We start from the raw sequence: 20338 nt of genomic DNA on the forward strand, positions 1-20338 counted from the left end.
ATGTCTTTCATTTAGGTTTTGGTTTTTAAAACATAAATAAAAGGCACTGTGATTTACAATGCTAATAGCTTAAACTCACGTAAATGCGAGACCTATTGCATTGCAAATTCTTGTTTTCTCTTTCTTTCTCCTCCTGTCTATCTCTTCTCTCTCCACCCTTCACTACAGTCTTCTCATTCGCTCTCCCCTTTTGACTTTTCTCTTCATCTCTCCTCTCGGTAACTTTTCATTCCTTCTCCCTCGACGTCCCATGCCTCCATTTGCCAGGGAATCTTACTCTCGGTTCTCCCCTCTCCTCCCAGCCCCCCCTCGCCCCGCCTCCCCCCCCCCCCCACACACACACACACCCATGCAGGTCTCCATGGGAGCACACTTGTATTTTCTGAAATAATCTTTAGGACATCAGGTTGGGATTCGATGTCACTTTTTCCTAGAAACACGTGCTTTGCTGCAGCGCGGTCCATGCAGGGATGAGTCGCCCCCCACCACTCGGGTGGGGGTCAAGCGGAAGCGAGGAGTACATGGAGGGCTCCGCAGCAGGGAGAGGGGGGTGTCCCCTTTGAGTTGAAACTCGTGTGAACCTCGGGAGTTGTGGGGGAGGGAAGTGCATAGATGCTCACCAGCCCTTGACTGCTCCTTCAGTGCTGTCCCTCTTCCCTCCCACTTCAAAGACAACCCCCTCCATGTGAAACACTCTGCTGGGGGCCCCTGTCCCAGCTGCACAGCAACATGGGGGTGGCTGGTAGCAGCTTCTTTACCGAGAGCATTACATCACGCTGCAGAATCCTGTCCGAGGAAGCTGCCCTCAGCTGCATGTGTGTGTTGCGTGGGGGGAGGGAGGGGGGCAACGCCGGAAGGGTTAATGCGCGCACGGCTGCGAGAAAAGGAGACTCGAAGACAGGGCAGAGGAAGGCCGAAGGAAGAGAGAGATGGGGAGAATGTTCGTCACACTCAGGCTAGATGTGGAGTGACGCACCTGCCTGTGGCGTACCCATATTCATATCTGTGCTCGCTACTGACATGATGGCATGAGCGTGAGTGAAACACGCGTATCAACTCCAAACAATTGGTGTTAGCATGGAACGGTATGTGCATGTAGCTGGTGACAAACATAAGGTCGATGAACTCTGGATCTGTTGCGGTTGTAGATCATAAAACCTGTTTTGTTGAGAAGAATAATGCAATTGATGGAGCAGGTAGTGCAACATTTTGTATACCTCCTCTATTTTTGCATGAAAATACTAATTCTATAATCTATTAATTATAATATTGTTAAACGAGTGTTGCATGTATACTAATCAACATTATTAATACTTAAACTACACATGGGATTTGCATGGCTAAATAACTCTTATAACTAAAATCTGTACGTATATTAACAATAGTATATGTGGTAATAGAATACTGCATGATATATGTTGCTTTGTGATGTTGCACCCTCAAGGAGGATCGAAAAAGGTGAATATAATTGCTTTAAATGTCGCTATATGCTCGATAAATACAAGCACATAGAGGGATTAGCAAGGGGTTAACATTAGAATCACCATTTCTATGAATTAATTAATCTTTTGTGTTTGTTTCGCTTAAGTTGGTATCTGGGCCTAAATCCAATATGGCCGCTGTCACCACACGCAGAAGTGGTCACTGTGTCATGAGGCGCGGAATGAGCTGCGCATGTGCAAGAAATCTCCTAAACCTTGTAGCGACCTTTGCACAACATGTCCCGGGTCAAGGATACGAAGCGGGACATTCACCAAGACAGAGGAACAATCAACCTTACAGTAAACCGGAACAAGCCGACACTTCGCTGACCAATGACCTCACCCCTCGAACTGTACTGAAAATCTGGGAATATAAATCGTACGATCTCAACCAGCCAATCACGTCTGTCCTAAAGTTTTAAATTGTATCTTCTTTGACTTGATTTATTATAAAAAATAGTAGAATAGGGAGGGTTCAGATATCTCTTTTCATTCATCATTTTTCCACGTTTGTTCGTTGCGACGCCTTTCCTGAAGATCCAGATGCTGCCCGACCGCTTGATGACTGCAAACTTTTTTCTAAATCCACGGGCTATGATAGATGCTTGCACGATTTCTGGTCCTTTGATAAATTGGGACTGTAATGTGCTGAGCAGAGGACTTTGAGCTTTGGCCTGCTTTTTCTGACAATTAACGACAACATTTGGTTATGCAGAGCCAATGAATTAGAAGACTTCAGATAGCCAGATTAGGTAAATATGATGTTCTGTGATTTATTTGAATTGATCTCAAAACTCTAAACTTTGACGAGACAAAAACAAATATTAATCATTATGAAAATGTAGATAAACAAATATCGATTAACAAGAAATATGAGTTTGTGGTTTCATTAAGGGAAATAAGGATTCTGAGTATTAAAATGTGTTTTAGCTGGTTCTAAATCACCATCAACCAATCCAACTAAATTGGTCCGTTGACGAAATGGGTGGAGTGCCTTGATGTTTGGGACTAGGGATCTATAGGTGAACTCAAACACATGCTCTTAAATTCTAGAATACACACAATGCAGGGCAATGGTGGCATACCTTGAGAAGCATTTTCCTCAAACTCCTCCTCTTTGACGATTCCTCTTTCGATATCAAGCCCAGGTGTGCTGGCTGACTCCTCCACCCTGATCTATAGGTGAAAGATGTTAATGTATATTTTGTAAAATAACTTTTCTCTCCCTATAGGTTATAAGGTATTTACCCCCACATGTCCAGCGTTTGAATTACTCATCCCTCCTGTGTGCAGACTCGTGAGAGAGACGTATGAGTGTTGGTGTTATGGGCCCCACCAATGAATGTGTGTGTGAATGAGCTAGTGTGACGTCGGGTCTGCGACGCAGGGAGGATATCGGTAAATGTTATTCCCCATTTCCAGATTTGCTCTGGATCAGTTTATCTGGTAGCAGTATGATGGTTTTTATTGTTTTAGTTTGGTGATTATTGCTTGTAAATTGCTTATTGATTATGGACTGTGGGAAAGTATTGGTTTATGTATTAACACTATGTTGAATCGTGTCGAGTTCTATGTTGTTTGACGGCTTCTGGGATGTAGGAAGTCGGAAGTTTGTAACGGTTCCGTAGTAGAGCAGAGGTAAGCGCTGCTCTCGGGAAAGACGGGATTGTTGTTGCCCTGTAGGTACACGGGGAAAACGTGTGACGACTGAAGTTGCACGACGCATTGTCTGGGTTCGATTCGGTAACATCGTCGTGTGCTGCCATTTGGGATATTTTCTGTATGAGAAATGTATGGTAGCGAAGGTCACCTGTGAAATTTTGGTCTTAGGTACCAGGAGTCCAGAAGGCACTCTGATTACGCTTATCACTGGAAAGGTAATAGGTGTTCCCTAAGCTTGCTAGAAGGATAAAGTAGAGGGAAGTGCTACTTTATTAACGAGTGTAATAATTCTGTAGTAGGGCAGACTGTTCGCTGCTCTCGGGAAAGACAGAATTCTGTGTGAATGAACTACATTTTCCGTATGAAAGTGCGTGAATGAAATAGCATTCAGGTTAATTGTGAAACTCTGGTTTTATTTCTAAGGAGCAGAGCGTCTCCAACTAGGTGTCTTGATTCTGGAGAAACGGTTAGGTAATGCTTGCTAGAAGGGTAAGGTAGAGGGATGTGCTACTTTATCAACAGAAGTAACGATTCCGTAGTAGGGCAGAGGTATGCACTGCTCTCGGAACAGACGGAATTCTTGTAAGAAAGGTCATTAACTATTCTTTTGTTAGCAAAACAGATAATGGTGGCGTTTCTAACAGATCTGTAAGTCAGAAGAACGTAAGAAAGTTTGCCAATAAATTTTGTAAAAGAGGGGTCAGCAGAAGCAGGAGTAGCGAGAAAAGCGGACGTCAGAAAGACCGCGCTGGGATTGGCCAGTCAGTAAGAAACGAAGACGCTCCTGATTGGTGCGTTAGTGTATGCCGCGCTGAGAGTGGAGAATTACAGAAGTGACATAGACGCTCCGGATTGGTGCGTTAGTGTAAGTCGCGCTACGATTGGTTAAAAACAACAGAATAGTCGTAGGGAAAATCTAGCGATACACAGAAGACAAAATGATGTATTACGATCCACCAGAAAAGGAGAAAAAGTCCTGGTTTGGAAAGATCAAGAGTCTATTTAAAAAGGACAAACCGATTGTGACTAGAGAGGGACAGTTGCTTCCCCCACCAAAATCGCCCGCATCATTTATGGTTGCAAAATACGGATACCATACTTGTATTTGGTTGGATAATTGGGCAAAGTATACAAAAGATGATGGAGTTTTAGAATTTCCAGAACATGATTCATTTAATTTAGCGGTTTTGTGAAATTTGAGAGAAAGAATGATGAATCTAGAACCGAGACCTAGACCAACACAGTTTGAGGCATTGACAGAATGGGAAGATGAGATGCATGACAGAGAACGACAGAAGAGTGGCGGAAGGTACAAATATATGTTTGGTAGATCATATGGACAGGAGCCTCATGATGATAGAATGAGCAGATGGCGAAGCGCAAATATGACTGAGGGTTTGTTTCCTGTAAGAAATGCTGAAGAAATTAGCAATAGAAAATGTATGAAAAAGAGAAATAATATCGAGTCAAGAGGGTATGGTGTGCATGAATCAGGGGATGACGTTCTTGACGACATGTTTTATAAAAATCCACCACCTTATCAATCAGATTCCACATTATTGACACCAAATGCCCCAATGAGAGAGACTCCACGAAATACAAAGTTTGAATCAGTATCACAAGAAACAGGAAGAAATTATCCTTTTAGAGAAATAGAGCAAACACAACATGGTAAAATAGGTAATGAAAATTCAGCTGAACTAGCGAAAACCACTTTAGAATTAACTGAGAAAATTAGGGAATTGACAAAAAATTTGGAAGCCATAACCGTTCCAGTAAATATAGGACCTGTAATGCCTATTTTTGATAAACAGAAGGATAGTGAGCATTGTCTGACGATTCCTTAGAACAGTAATAAACGAAATGAGAGACCAGAGAAAATTGACAAACAACAGGTATTCCAGAACAAAGTACGCCTAGAAATTTGACAGTAAATCAAAGTCTAGTGGATAGAATAATAATGACGACAGAATCAGTATGAGGATCACCAAAGAGATTAGCACAACAAACTACTGAGAAAGATAGTGTAGGGCCTACTTCAGATGAATTAAGTGAATGACTAAGGAGTTTGCAGCAGGAAGATAAAGAATCCCAATCTATAGATGTGGCCAAGCTGAAGATTGTTTTAGAAGAATTATTAGTAGGAACTATCCCCACGAGAAGTTAAAGCCTATCAGGATGAAGAATTACTATTTTTATGTAAAAGTATAACCTGGAGAGCAAGAAATCTACATGAGAGACTAGAAGAAGTGGCAAATGAAATGGGTATAGACTTCGAAAAAGTGAAAGCTTTACAAAAACCATACTGAGTAGATTTTTCTGAAAAAGATATTGAAAATCTGAATATCGCAGGAAGAACAACTCAGATTAAAGATATAATCATTTTGTTAAGAAAATGGGGAGATGTAGATAAATGGAAGAGTAGGCGGTTCCGAAAACGAGATGATGCCTCGGACAAAACCTTTGCAGATTTACCTGTAAGAGAAAAAGAAAAGGTAGTAACAGAATGTCCCATGAGAGAAATTCCAGGAGGAGGATATGTACATGTCCCTTGGACTAGACAACATATTTTGTCATTTACCAATTATTTCCCTTGACTACGCGAAAAGCCAGTCGAGTGGTATAGGCAAGTGGATAGATTCGTAAAGTTATCAAAAGTTTTATGGATTGATTTAAATAGTCTTTTTGACATAATAGTACCAGCAGATTTATGGACGGAATGCAAGATAATGATTAGCTGGCCTACACAAGAATACCATAGAGACCCCAAAACAGAAGTCCCTGACCCCGAAGTTATGAAAAAATATGAACAAGTAATGACCTTTCTGAAAAACAAAGTACCTCCCAAGGAGACTGATTGGGTAAAAATTGACAGGACTCATCAGGAAGCTAAGGAATCGGTACACGCTTATTATGAGAGGTCAATCCTCGCCTTTAAGCAGTTCAGGGATGATGAAAATTTGAGTGAAAAGGATTTAAGTCATTTTGTATACCGATTTGTATATGGGCTGCGTCCAGAAATAAGTGAAATGATTAAACAGCATACAGTGGACTGGCAAAATAAGAAAATAGATGAAGTACTGAGACATGCAAAATATTTTAGTGATGAAATTGAAGCCAAACAGCCTAAGTTCAAAGAAAAGGCTATGTGGGCACAGGTAAAGGTGGCAGAAAGACAGGAAGCTCAATTGATTGAACAGGCAAATGGTGCAGGTATGAAACCTAAATTTAATGTTGGAAAAGGAAAGGGACAATATAATATAGAAGAAGCCAAAAAGTGGCCATGTCATAATTGCGGAAGAATAGGGCACTGGAAATCAGAGTGTAAATTTCCCCCGAGTACTAATGGTGATAATGCATCATTGAATTCGCAGGTGCAGAAAGAGGGGAGTTGTCAACCACAGCGACAGCAGCAGGTTGTTGCCCAACAGAATCAGGCACCAAAACCGCCTTTTCCACAGAGCGTAAATCCTCAGAAATACAGTAATGAGACAAGATTCTACAACGAAGAACAGGTAACTAAGCTGCCACGTGCTAGTGCTGTTTTGCAGTATTGGTTACAACGCGATGAGTGGGTCAGAAGAAAGCTATTGACGGTGCTGAGGGGAGGAAGAAGAGTGCGTACTTGGCGCAACTCTAGAAGTAGACCAGACAGGCCATTTTGTAGATGGAAAGGTAAATGATGAAAATATTACATTCCTAGTAGATACTGGTGCTACTCATTCAACTGTCAGGTCAGCTGATGTTAAAAACCTTCCTCTCTCGGATGAAACAATCCAAGTAGTTGGGGTATCCAACAGACAGATTGAAACGTATCTCACTGAACAAGTAAAAGTTAACATAGGAAAATTTTCTGAAATGCACCGCTTTGTCGTGTGTGATTCAAGCCCTGTAAATTTGTTAGGAAGAGATTTATTGTGCAAAATGAATTGCACCATATTTTGCACTCCCGATGGTATAGCTTTTGAGACCCCTGATGAAGATGTACTATATAAAATGACTATGGCTAATATGGAACCTGAAATTACTGAGGCATTTGCAGTATTTAACCCTGAAGAACTACCAAAGGAATTGAAAAAGACAGTAATGGCAGAGATCTGGGATTTCACAGGAGAAGATGTAGGATTAATGAAAAATATATATCCTGTAAAAGTGACTATAAAGGAAGGAATAAGTTACCCAAATATTCCTCAGTATAAATGGACACCCGAAATAATTGAAGGAGTTACTCCTATAATAGAGAAAATGATTAAACAAGGAATTTTGAGAGAAATAACGTGTAGTCCATGTAATTCACCAATTATGGGCCTGAAAAAGCCTAATGGAACGTTCAGAATAGTGCAAGATTTGAGAAAAATAAACAAAATAGTTGTGTCATGTTGTCCTATTGTACCAAATCCATCAGTGATGTTGTATCAGATTCCACATGATGCAGAATGGTACACAGTGATTGACCTGTGTCATGCTTTCTTTTCCATCCCATTGCATCAAGACAGTCAGCAGATTTTTGCGTTCCGGTTTGGCAAACGCATCTTGGCATGGTGCCGAATCCCACAGGGGTATACAAAGAGCCCCTCAATATTTAACCAGATATTGAAAAAGTCCTTAGAAGATCTAGAGAGGTCCGAGAGCTCAGTACTAGTCCTATACATTGACGACCTGCTTGTGGCGTCAAAAACACGAGAAGCTTTTGTAGTGGCTACCATAGCATTGCTAAATCATCTAGCAGATGAAGGACTTAAAGTATCCCCATCAAAATTGCAATTCTGCAAGAAAGAAGTACAATATTTAGGCCATAAAATTGGAAAAGGACTGAGGAAAATAACAGCAGAAAGAATCAAGATAATAAAAGGAATGAGAGCACCAATGACGCAAAGAGAAGTGAGAATGTTTCTTGGAATGGTAGGATATTGTCGTCAGTGGATAAGTAATTTTTCCCTGATTGCAAAACCATTGGTACGCCTGACAAGAAGTGATGTAAAAGACCCCATTGAATTGAATAAAGAAGAGTTAACAGCCTTTCAACAATTGAGAGACAGTTTGTGTGTGGCACCAGCACTTGGTATGCCCGATTATGAAAAAGAGTTTGAACTATACTGCAGCGAAAGAATGGATGTGCGCACTCTGTATCAATACAGAAACATGGAAAACTGAGAAGACCAATTGCAAATTTTTCAGCTATACTTGACTCAGTAGCTGTAGCGCTGCCTGGTTGTCTGAAAGCAGTGGCTGCCACTTGTAAGAGTCTGGAACAGAGTGAAGGAATTGTGATGGGATATCCTGTGCGAGTATTTGTACCTCATGATGCGGCAATCCTTTTAACAAGGAGCCGCACTCAGTTCATGACACATAGTCGGCTGACTAAATATGAAAAAGTCATATTAGGTCCAACGAATGTGAGCCTTGTGAGATGTTTGAATGTGAATCCTTCTACATTATTGCCAGATGCTGAGAATGTGGAAGTCAGAGATGATGTGGATCATGACTGCTTGGATGTGCTTGATTTCTGTACAAAACCACGACCTGATATAAAAGATGTACCTTTGACAGAAAGTGACTATGTGATGTTTGTGGGCGGATCAAGCTTGAGAACAGACAAAGGAATTTTGAGCGCAGCATATGCAGTGTGCACAGTAGCAGCTGTAATGGAAGCATCTTACCTAAAGGGAGTAAAGTCAGCCCAAGTTGCTGAACTTTTCGCCTTAACTAGAGCATGTAAGTTGGGAAAGAATGTGAGAGTGACTGTGATAACTGATAGTCAGTATGGCTTTGGTGTCGTGCATGATTTTGGCCAAATTTGGTCACAGAGAGGATTTTTTTACTTCAAGTGGAATCCCTATAAAGAATGCTGAAGTGGATGGGAAATTGCTTGAGGCGATACAGCTGCCTAAGCAATTGGCTGTTGTGAAGTGTGCTGCACATTCCAAGACCGGAGATTACATTGCAGCTGGGAATCAGTATGCAAACGATATGGCTCAATATTGTGCGCGAAATCAGAATTCGGTAAACAGGGCAAAAGAGAAGGAAATTAATTCATGTCCCTTGTTGTTTACTAACATTATGAATACATGGGAAGAAGTGAGGCAGTTAAAGGAAGAGGCAGGAGATGAGGAGATGAGGAAATGAGACAATGGGTCAAGGCAGGATGTGCACCAAGGGAAACAGATCATGTGTGGGTCTATCGGAATGGAAGACCAGTTATGCCGGATAGCATGGAGTCAGCCATGGCCCGGATGTATCATGGACAAGCACACGTAGGGAGAGATGCAATGCGTAGATTATTTAAGCAGACATGGTACAATGCAAAATTCAGACTTTTAGCTGAGAGTCTTTGTCAAAGATGCCTTATATGTCAGCAGTTCAATCCTGGAAGAAAAACAGTGGTAAGTCTTGGAACGATAGGTCGAGAAGGGGGCCTTTCACCAGAATGCAAATAGACTTCATTGAGATGCCTCCCTGTAACAGGTTGAGGTATGTTTTAGTGATGGTCTGCCTGTTTTCTAAATGGGTAGAAGCATATCCCACAAGAAGTAGTGATGGAATAACAGCAGCAAAACTGCTTTTGAGGGAGTTCATCCCTAGATTTGGGTTTCCAGTCACAATTGAGTCAGATAGAGGAAAACATTTCCATAATGAAATCATGAAGCTAATTTGTGAATCATTGAATGTACAACAAAAACTGCAGTGTGCCTATCGGCCAGAGGCTTCTGGTGTGGTAGAACAGGTAAATGGCACTATTAAAAACAGATTAGGAAAGATGTGTTTAGCCACAGGACTGAAATGGCCTGATGTCTCGCCTATAGTACTCATGACTATTAGATCAATTCCAGATAGGAACACAGGTTTGAGTCCCCACAAGATTGTGATGGGAAGAGCAATGAGGCATGTATTCATACCAGTCAACAAGTTATTGCCTATCTCTGATGACTTGGTGTTGGATTACTGTAAGGGGCTGGCTGATGCCGTACATTCTGTGTTTCATCAGGTTGGATCGGATGCCACCACCCTTGAAAAGAAGCCAGCTCATGATCTGAGCCCAGGTGACTGGGTGAGAATTAAAGTGCACAGAAGAATGAACTGTTTGGTCCCACGTTGGGGAAAACCACGATAAGTGATTTTAATACATCAACAGCTGTAAAGTGTGCAGGAATAAAGAACTGGATCCATGCTAGTCATACCTTGCGAATTCCAAACCCAGTGGCTAAGAAGGTAGGAGAGTATTTTGAAGAATCAGAAACCAGCTCTGAATCGGATACTGAAGACACTAGAACAGGACAAAATTCTGAAAGGGGGGGGGGGGGGGGGGAGTCAGAACCAAATCTGACCGTTGCCCCAGAGAACTTTCCCTTGAGGAGGACGTTACAGATTTCAGGCACCAGCTCAGACTCAGAAACTGAACAAGCCCAAGTACATACTGGACAAGAGAAAAGCAGTGAAGAGATAATTAAAGAAGTTCTCGATAAAGAAATTTCTGATGGAAGATTGAGAGAAATTCCACCTGAAGTAACAAAAGCAGATGGTCAGGTGACAAATACAGACAGTGAGGGAAAGATTTTTGCGGAAGACCCTCGAGGAGTTGTAGGAAATTCAAACATCCAGTTAGAGGAAGGGATGTTTAGTCAGCAGGAAGATTGTGTGTAAGAAACACGAGGAGGGACAGAAGTAGGAAAAATAAAAGAAGTGGTGGAAAGAAAAACAGCTGAAAGTAAAAGTCAAGTTGAAACAGAATCAGAAGACAGTGATGAAGAAGTACCAGAAGGTCGAGTTCTGAGGAAAAGAGCATGGAAAGCTGAGAAAAATGATAAAGGAAATAAATTTAAAAGATCACCAAAAGATGAAATTTGGCCAAACAAAGTAAAAAGATTGAGATACCGACTGACACGAGTGAATTCGTCTAGAGCTGAACAAGTGAATGAAGTATCTAGTCAAGAAAAGTTGAAAGACAAGGGAAAAACGACAACAGAAGAAAATAAGAGAACAAGAAAACCTAACCAGAAGTATAAGTCGCCGGAATGGTCATATGTGGTGCTGCCTGAAATAAAAGAAGAGGCGGATAGCCAAGAAAATCCAGAGGTGACTGTACCAGAAGTGGTTGAGGAAGACGAAAAATCGGAAATCCTGAGAGTTATCTTGTCTGACATTGGAGAAGAAACAGATGTTCAGGAAGCTCTGTATCAAGATTGTGAAAGAAAAGTGAAAGACGATCAAATGCCAAACTGAAAAGACCAAAAGTGACATCAATGGAAAGACAATAAATTGCTGGAAAAGACATAACTGATAGAACCAAGTAGGTGCTTAGAGCCTTGGGTTAGACAAAACTAGTTGTGAAGTAGAAGAGGCTAAGTCAAAAGACACTGATCATTTTTCGAAATGGCAAATACAGAGAATAGAAAAACTAAATGTGTATTTCTTAGAAGGTGGTTAAAAATGTGTTGTTGTTGTACAGGATTACTAATGCTTTATAGAGTGCTTTGGCTTTGATGATCTCATTTAAAGTTAAACTAGAAACAATAGAAGGACATAGTGAGAATAAAACTAATGTAGAAAAGTTTCAGAAATTATATCCGACTAATATAGATAGAAATTATTTACATAAAGACAGGTCTATAAATGATTTCTCAAACAATGTATTTTCAAAATTATTATATGAATATGTTAAGACAATGGACGTGAGGGACTGCTACATCTGCATGCAGTTACCTGCATCTGTATCTGAGGGAGTGACCCATCATCACCTCCCGGTAACGTATGGAATAACCTGTAGTGTAATAGCAAGTTTGTTTTACAAAATAGGGAAATTAGAATATTATTTTTCAGATGTAGATAACATATTTTCACAAGTACCTGTAATTAACAAATTGAATAAAGTAAAACCTGCAAAGGTATTAGGTGAATTTTTCTTAGAAACTAAAGAATTAACATTAGAGTCCATATTTAGAAATAATCTAACTTGTAGTTTAAAGAAGGAGGAGAAAGTGTTCTTGGATATGGTTGAAGAAAGGAGATTGAAAATGCAAAAGAAAGCATCTGAGGGAAGAGAGGAAAGGACAGTCTGGGATGTTGAAAAGGAAAAACATTTGAAAGGAGAAGCTAGTCCAACAATGGCTTTAGATTGGCCTCAGAAAGGAAAGTTGTGTATTAGAAGGAATCAAACTGTATATGATAATTATTTTGTAGGTAACAGTGATTGCCATGATACATATAGAATCATGGGTGGATGGGGATTTAAAGGAGGAAATGATCCAGTTTTTCCTGGATTATATTTTATCTGCGGAAACAAAGCATATTATCGATTACCGGATCACTGGTTTGGCACATGTTATGTGGGCCTGGTTTTCCCAAAGATATTCCATGTGGGAAGAGGAAGAGATGGTGTACATAAGTTAGGTAGACAACTAACACGTAGAAAGAGAGAATCTTGGTCAGAAATTGTGGGAGACATTTTTGGAGCATTGATACTAGCAGTAGGAAGATCTCTGAATGCACATAAAATTAGAAAATTATCAACAGTAGTGGATCGCTTGTCAACAAGCACCGCTGGAGGATTTTTACTGGTAAATACAGAGATGGTTGCCATGCGCGCCATGGTAATGCAAAATCGACTTGCCCTTGATATAATTTTGGCAAAAGAGGGTGGAGTCTGTGGAATGCTGAAAGTTCAACATTGTTGTACTTATATTCCGGACGAAAGTCAAGATCTAAAGTCATACATTAAAAATATAACTGATTTGCATGAGGAAATTGAACCACTAAAGGTTGAAGGTGTCTGGGAAAAGATTGGAAAAAAATTATCTTCTATTAAAGAGTTCCTATTAAAATTAGGTAGTACATTTATAGGTAAAATCTTATTTCCATTAACCTGTGTAATTTTTTTAGTATTAGTTTTAAGACTAGGATGTTTATGTTGCAAAAGAAAGAAAATACATAAAAATGTAAAAAGAGAAACTTTGAAAAAGAAAGAAAATAAAAGACGAGAAAGAGAATTTGAAGAAGTAGAATTAGAAGAAAGATAGTATGTATAGAAAAGCAAGAGGAGAAGAAATTTGGGAAACAGAAATGTGAACTAAAAATCTATGAATTCATTTTCTTTTTAGAAATTTACACAATTTTAGGTATTGTGGTGATAAAATCACCAAAGGGGGATTGATGGAGCAGGTAGTGCAAAATTTTGTATACCTCCTCTATTTTTGCATGAAAATACTAATTATATAATCTATTAATTATAATATTGTTAAACGCGTGTTGCATGTATACTAATCAACATTATTAATACTTAAACTACACATGGGATTTGTTAGGCTAAATAACTCTTATAACTATAATCTGTACGCATATTAACAATAGTATATGTGGTAATAGAATACTGCACGATATATGTTGCTTTGTGATGTTGCACCCTCGAGGAGGATCGAAAAAGGTGAATATAATTGCTTTAAATGTCGCTATATGCTAGATAAATACAAGCACATAGAGGGGTCAGCAAGGAGTTAACATTAGAATCACCATTTCTATGAATTAATTATTATTTTGTGTTTGTTTCGCTAAAGTTGGGATCTGGGCCTAAATCCAACATGACCGCTGTCACCACACGCAGAAGTGGCCACTGTCTCATGAGGCGCGGAATGAGCTGCGCATGTGCAAGAAATCTCCGAAACCTCGTAGCGACCTTTGCACAACATGTCCCGGGTCAAGGATACGAAACGGGACATTCGCCAAGACAGGGGAACAATCAACCTTACAGTAAACCGGAACAAGCCGACACTTCGCTAACCAATGACCTCACCCCTCGAACTGTACTGAAAATCTGGGAATATAAATCGTACGATCTCAACCAGCCAATCATGACTGTCCTAAAGTTTAACATTGTATCTTCTTTGACTTGATTTATTATAAAAAAGGGTAGTAGAATAGGGAGGGTTCAGATCTCTCTTTCTTTTCATTCATCATTTGTCCACGTCCGTTCATTGTGACGCCTTTCCTGAAGATCCAGATGCTGCCTGACCGCTTGATGACTGCAAACCTTTTCTAAATCCATGGGCTATGATAGATGCTTGCACGATTTCTGGTCCTTTGATAAATTGGGACTGTAACGTGCTGAGCAGAGGACTTTGAGCTTGGCCTGCTTTTTCTGACAATTTACGACAAAATTTGGTTATGCAGAGCCAATGAATTAGAAGACTTCAGATAACCAGATTAGGTAAATATGATGTTCTGCGATTTATTTGAATTGATCTCAAAACTCTAAACTTTGACGAGACAAAAGCAAATATTAATCATTATGAAAATTTAGATAAACAAATATTAACAAGAAATATGAGTTTGTGGTTTCATTAAGGGAAATAAGGATTCTGAGTCTTAAAATGTGTTTTAGCTGGTTCTAAATCACCATCAACCAATCCAACTAAATTGGTCCGTTGACCAAGTGGGTGGAGTGCCTTGATGTTTGGGACTAGGGATCTATAGGTGAAAGATGTTAATGTATATTTTGTAAAATAACTTCTCTCCCTATAGGTTATAAAGGTATTTCCCCCCAAATGTCCAGCGTTTGAATTACTCATCCCTCCTGTGTGCAGACTCGTGAGAGAGACGTACGAGTGTTGGTGTTATGGGCCTCACCAATGAATGTGTGTGTGTGAATGAGCTAGTGTGACGTCGGGTCTACGCCGCAGGGAGGATATCGGTACATGTTATTCCCCATTTCCAGATTTGCGCTGGATCACAATCACCAATTTTTATTGAATATATAACGCATTTACAAATAGAAAATCGTTAAAAACGTGTACACCTCTCCGGTTACCAAGTACTCCACAGAAATTCACTTCTGCTGCCATCAGCCCAATCTACTTTTGAATAAGTCCAATCTTTCTGATGCTTTTAGCAGGGTTAATGTGGAGTCTAAGTGTTTGTGGTCTGCTCAGTAGAAATAACTCTGTGCGAGTCCTTTTGTCTTGCTTTGGGTGAGTGAATATTCTGCTGGTTTAGTGACAATAAATTATTCTAATGTCCAAAATCTTCGCCCATAAGTTTTTGGGCTAATGCTGCAGGGGTGACCACGAGTACATGATGGGCACCGAAGCCACGGTGAAAAAAATCCTTGTTTTGCTTCAAGGCTGCTCAAAGCAGAAGAGAGCACTAATTAGAAACAGACGGCCCCCTATAAAGATAAGGAATTGCTTCACGATAGCTGTGAAGCAGACGACCCAGTCCGGATAAGCCGTCCAAAAGGGGGAAAAGGGCAGTAGCCCAAAAGCATCCTTTTCAATGGGAAGACAGCGTCTAGCATAAACGCTGACTCTTCCCAATGAAAATGATGGGCGGGGCTTCAAGTCCCCTTTTGAAATCTCCTCTCTCACTTTAGGTCTCGCTGAGTGAGCAACTCATGCGCTGCAACGCTAGGCGAGACCTAAAAAGTGGAGCTTAATTTGGTGGAATAAGGGATTTAATTCAGCAGAAGGAATTGCCTGTTGCGCATCACTACCAAAGAATAACCCAATCTCAGCCAACATGTTTGACTGCACTTTTTTTATATAGAGGGTGGCATGGGGAGAGAGACCCTTGGTCACGCTCTTACCGTGTGAAGAATTGTTGACATGACTGGCTAACCTGCAGTCGTCCACAACTTGCAGCCTGCAGTTTACCTGTGCTGTTTCCCAATTATTTTTGGTTCTTGTACTTCGGCCCTTTTATGTATGGTGGTGGCCACTACATTCATGGGGGTGTTCCCTCTTTCACTTCTCAAATCGAGACGCTTTTTGGCCATCTGAAGAAAGTTGGCAAAACTGAGGGTGGTAGTCCTGCACTGTTTTTTTTTTTTTGTGATCATACATAGCACTGACGGCTACTGAGCCTGTGCGGATGCCACATAGATGACAGCAGGGAACACAACTTCAGTGCTTAGTAGGAAGAAAACTTACCTGCGTTTAGGCAGGGACAGTGAATTACAGCATAAGGGCAGAAAGCAGAGGAGTTCAGGGCATAACTCTGCCAACACATTTGATTTATTGTTTTGGGCATATGCAGGTAGTGCCCATGAAAGACTTCTCCATACTGCTTCTCATCAAACTTATGGCTTCAGACAGTATTGTTGATCTTGCTCTTGAAAAGTGATTTCTATTTTGTGTATGGCATCAGGGTAATAGGTTTATATTCTGGTATTGTTAGCAGCTAGTGCTACTAAACTGGTGTTTGATACTGATTACAGAGCAATGGTTAGTAATGTCAGTCCTTGTTACCAATATTAGACAGTTTAGCCTATCCCCATCCAAGCCCATTTCCACAAAGCAGCCTCCTATGTACTGCACTTTCTGGACCGATTTCGTGCCGGGACACTTCCGAGTAGCTGTGCGTGCTATAAATGAAGGCTAACAAAACATAACATATTTTAGGCAATGAGGAGGATGCCACTAGTTGGAAAACAGACGGACAAGAAACTGATGTGGACTGCCAAGTTTGGCAGTATCTCTTTCTCAGAAATGTATATAAAGGGTGTCTACCTAACACAGTCTTGTGATTTTAAGTCTTCCTTCCTACACAACGCAAGCAGTCTGGTTGCAAAAGACTTATTGAGAGCTCACCAAAACTTACAGTGGGTTTAAATCCCGAAATTGCTTAACATTGGTTGGTTTTATTGTCACTCATTTGCTTGCTTGCTATTCAGTGGGTTGCCTTGTCCATCATGCTTCCTCACGCAGCCTTGCAATGGAGTGCGGTTTCAGGCCTCCGGGCTCACCTTGGGGGCCATCGCCTTGATGTTTTGATCAATTGTAACAATGGGGCTCGCATGGCTGGTCGCGGTGCACTGGATGGCTGATGAAGGCTTCCTGTAGCGCAGCGGGGGCTGTCTACGCACGAGGTAAGTCAAGCAGCAATGTTCAGGCCGCCTGTTACGATGGGGAAGGTGCAAGGTAACGGCATAGGTAGGCCTGCACCAGCCACCATAGCACTGATCGAAGTGGCAATTGTTATAATTGGCTGCGTTTTCAATCGTTCAGTGAAGAATATAATATGCATGTTCTCCCATGGTAACGGACATTCGAACCGATTTAGAATGTTTTGTTTCTTTACTAGTTTGGCCCTGTTAGCTCAGCAGATACAGTGTGGCGATAACAACAACAAGGTTGCGGTTCGATCCCATACGGGTCAGTATTTACCAAGACTCGGTTACATACTCTGTATCGTCATGGCAGCGCTTTCCTGCCCTGGATTGAAGAGCACACTAAATCACCCCCACGTCCCCCCTCCACCCACCCAGGCCGTTAGAGGGCTGCACGGAATGAAACAATCAGCTTGTGCATCAGGACGCGTAAGGTTAGCGAGGGGGACCAAGGGTATAATTGCGGATGCTTGACTGCTTTTGAGTTTGAGTGGAAAGGGCTTCAACAGAGAAATGGAGAAGTGAAATAAAAGTGCAAACACTGCAGGCCTGAATGAAAAAGTTACCTCATAAGACTGGGTGACTTTATTTACATTTTTGTAGAATTTGAAATGCTCTCTTCTTCATGTGAGTTTGAGAGGGCCATAGCTGAGACTGTTTAGTGTTCTTTGAGGACTCATGGCACAGAGACAATGGTTACATTGCAGGATGTAAGTAACTGACACGCGCTATGCAATGCAACAGGTGTTGCTTTTGGTATTGTAAATAACAATGGCTTTTTATTTTTTTAAAGGCATTGCCATTTACAATGCCAATAACTCTAAAATTCGAGTTGCGAGACCTGTTGCATTGTAAATGCTTGTTATTTACTCTCACTGCCCCGTTGCTACCCTCCAACCGCTTCTCTGTAGTGCTCCCACCCATTGTGGGCATTTAGAATGTATTATTCCATTTATGGAGGGCCTGGCTGTTGCACACTTAACATTTACATTTTTAGCTACTGCTCTGTCCCCGGTCTTAGATCGGTCAATTAAAAAACAAGAATGACACCGGCATCCTTTTGACTGTGCCCATGCCAAAGAATGACACGACCGCAAAGGCAGCCAAGTCATGTCATTGCACCTATGCGGTTTTCTTTTTTGCCTATGCTGCACAGCATTGGCAAACAGCATGCACAAGCAAAGCAATACATCCAAAAGGCACGACCTATTGACTTTGCCAATGCTTGTTTAAAGGAAGTTCTCATTTGATCTTTTGAATCTGAATATGATGCGACAAACCTCGTCAATTCGAGTGTAAGGGATCAGTCCCTGGGTTGGAAGCATTCCCTGACATCCAGTCTGATGTTTGTAACTTTCATTAATGCAGGGGCACCAGGGACCGAGGCATGAGAGGCACACAAAGAACGTCTACTTTAACTACCCATCCAGATGTTATGAAGCCCATTTTTCTTGTATGATTTATGGTCCAGTGCACTTTTCTTAAAACTATTTTATTGTCAGATACTGGAAGCTGGCAATATAAAGTTTAAAAGTAAACAGTCGGTTCAGTGTCAAGCAGCCCAAACGAATCCTAGGATACATTTCATATACTACCGAAAATGTGCAAAACATGCTGGTCTGCAAGACATAGGTTGAGTGCCGTTAAGTCTAAGATATTGTTTCTTCGCACCAGCAGACACAATCCTGTTTACATTATAACAAACTCCAGTATGGGGGCAACGCGTATAAATAGAGGCACTCGTTGGTTTTCTTGAGGGCCTATTATTAATGTTGGGGACTAGCTCACATGATCCATAACTCAGCAGCCACCAGCGCATGCTAACCACGCAGAAGAACAAGAATCAAGCCGTCATTCAACCTAGCAATCTGATTGGCTGGAGGCCCCAGATGTGTTTTATAGTGAGGGTTTCTCTGTGAGGAGTGCACATTTCAACGCCATCTGCCCTCAAAGAAAAGCAAGGCAACCAGCTGGTCAAAAGACAATTAATACCGGTCACTGCCGTTCCAGACATTTGGCTTGGGAGGCAAAATACTTTACTTACAGAAAACCAATGAGTGATTCTTTCCCAACCTAAACATTGAGGTTAAAGGCGGCTATTTAGACAATTTACCGCCAAGATCCGTAAAATCTCTCAGTCGTAACACACAAAAATCTAATTTAAAAATATATATAATTTCAAGATGTACATTTTATTTAATCCGTGAGTTGGTGACAATAAGAAGTGCACGTTAATGTTCTAATCAAGATAACATGGAGTTTGATTGAAAAGGTTTTAAATGTTGAGTTCTAAATTCAAGCATTCCTTTGAGTGAGAAATTGATACATAATGCTTACTTCATTTGCTATGTAAATATCTTGCTCATCTGAGTTGTGTGTGCATGCGGATATGCGCACGGGTGCCAACAAGTGGTGGTTGTGCACAGGGCATTTTCGTAAAAGCTCGCAAAAACTCGCCGCCCGCCGCTGCGCTGTATGAAATGGGTGCAGCTGACGCCTACTTTACCCAAAATTAATGCCTGGAGCCCAACAGATGGCGCTATATTTAGACTCGTCTTTAGACCGTGTTAACACACTTCAACCTCAATGAGGAGGGGGAAGGAAACGTGCGATATCGGCCGTAAAGTTTACTCCCAGCAAGAGGCACGCCAACCCGCTGATGACTCTTACCGGGAAGGGCGTAGTGCAGCTGCTGGAAGCCACGGTTGATGTTGGCAGCAATCAGCTTCTCCAGCAATGTCAGGGAAACTGAGACTGGCATACCATCTCCGCCACCCTGCGACTGTCGTTGAATCTCGTGCAGTTTCTTCTTCACCTCGGCCCGCAAGTCACGGTACTTGTGCTGCAGCTCGTCCTTGGTGCGCACCACCACGCCCTGGCCATTGATGGACTCCACCAAGCGGTGCCAGACCTCCTTGCGCCGTTGGTCGTTCTTCCTCTGACCCTCCCCGTACAACAAGTCGTAGTTGTGGTGCACCGTGTGGATCAGCAGCTGCAGCTCCTCGTACGTGTAGTTCGGCTTCCTTGGCCTCTTTCCCCCCGTCTTCCTATTACCTACAGAATCCCCTGGCTCTTGGGAAGAGGACATAGCCAGCACTCCCTTATCCACAACAACCACGCAAGTCCCCAAGGCGCACATGCAGTTCCGCGGCAAGGGGCACGGCTGAATGTAAAGCTGAAACCTACTTTCGGTTACCGAGATCAGCCCACATAACAGGAAAGTCAATATCCCTCCCCTTAACCAATCACGGTGCTGGGAACGGCCATGGTAACCAACCGCAGGGGAGAACAACTGCATAGCAACCAATAACATAGCCAAAAT

The 20338-nt window shown here is 41.5% G+C and overlaps 1 protein-coding gene across 1 annotated transcript in view; it reads right to left on the bottom strand.

The window, feature by feature from the left end:
- Nucleotides 1-20329, bottom strand: part of LOC146855857 (uncharacterized) — a 52836-nt gene extending 32507 nt beyond the window's left edge. Inside the window, exon 1 of the mRNA XM_085653814.1 lies at nt 19687-20329. Within this exon, the coding sequence (XP_085509940.1) occupies nt 19687-20329 (643 nt within the window). The remainder of the gene's footprint in view (nt 1-19686) is intronic.
- Between the last annotated feature and the right edge of the window lie 9 nt (nt 20330-20338).

This window comes from Triturus cristatus, chromosome 4_1, assembly GCF_964204655.1.
Source record: "Triturus cristatus chromosome 4_1, aTriCri1.1, whole genome shotgun sequence".
Classification (NCBI taxonomy): domain Eukaryota; kingdom Metazoa; phylum Chordata; class Amphibia; order Caudata; family Salamandridae; genus Triturus; species Triturus cristatus.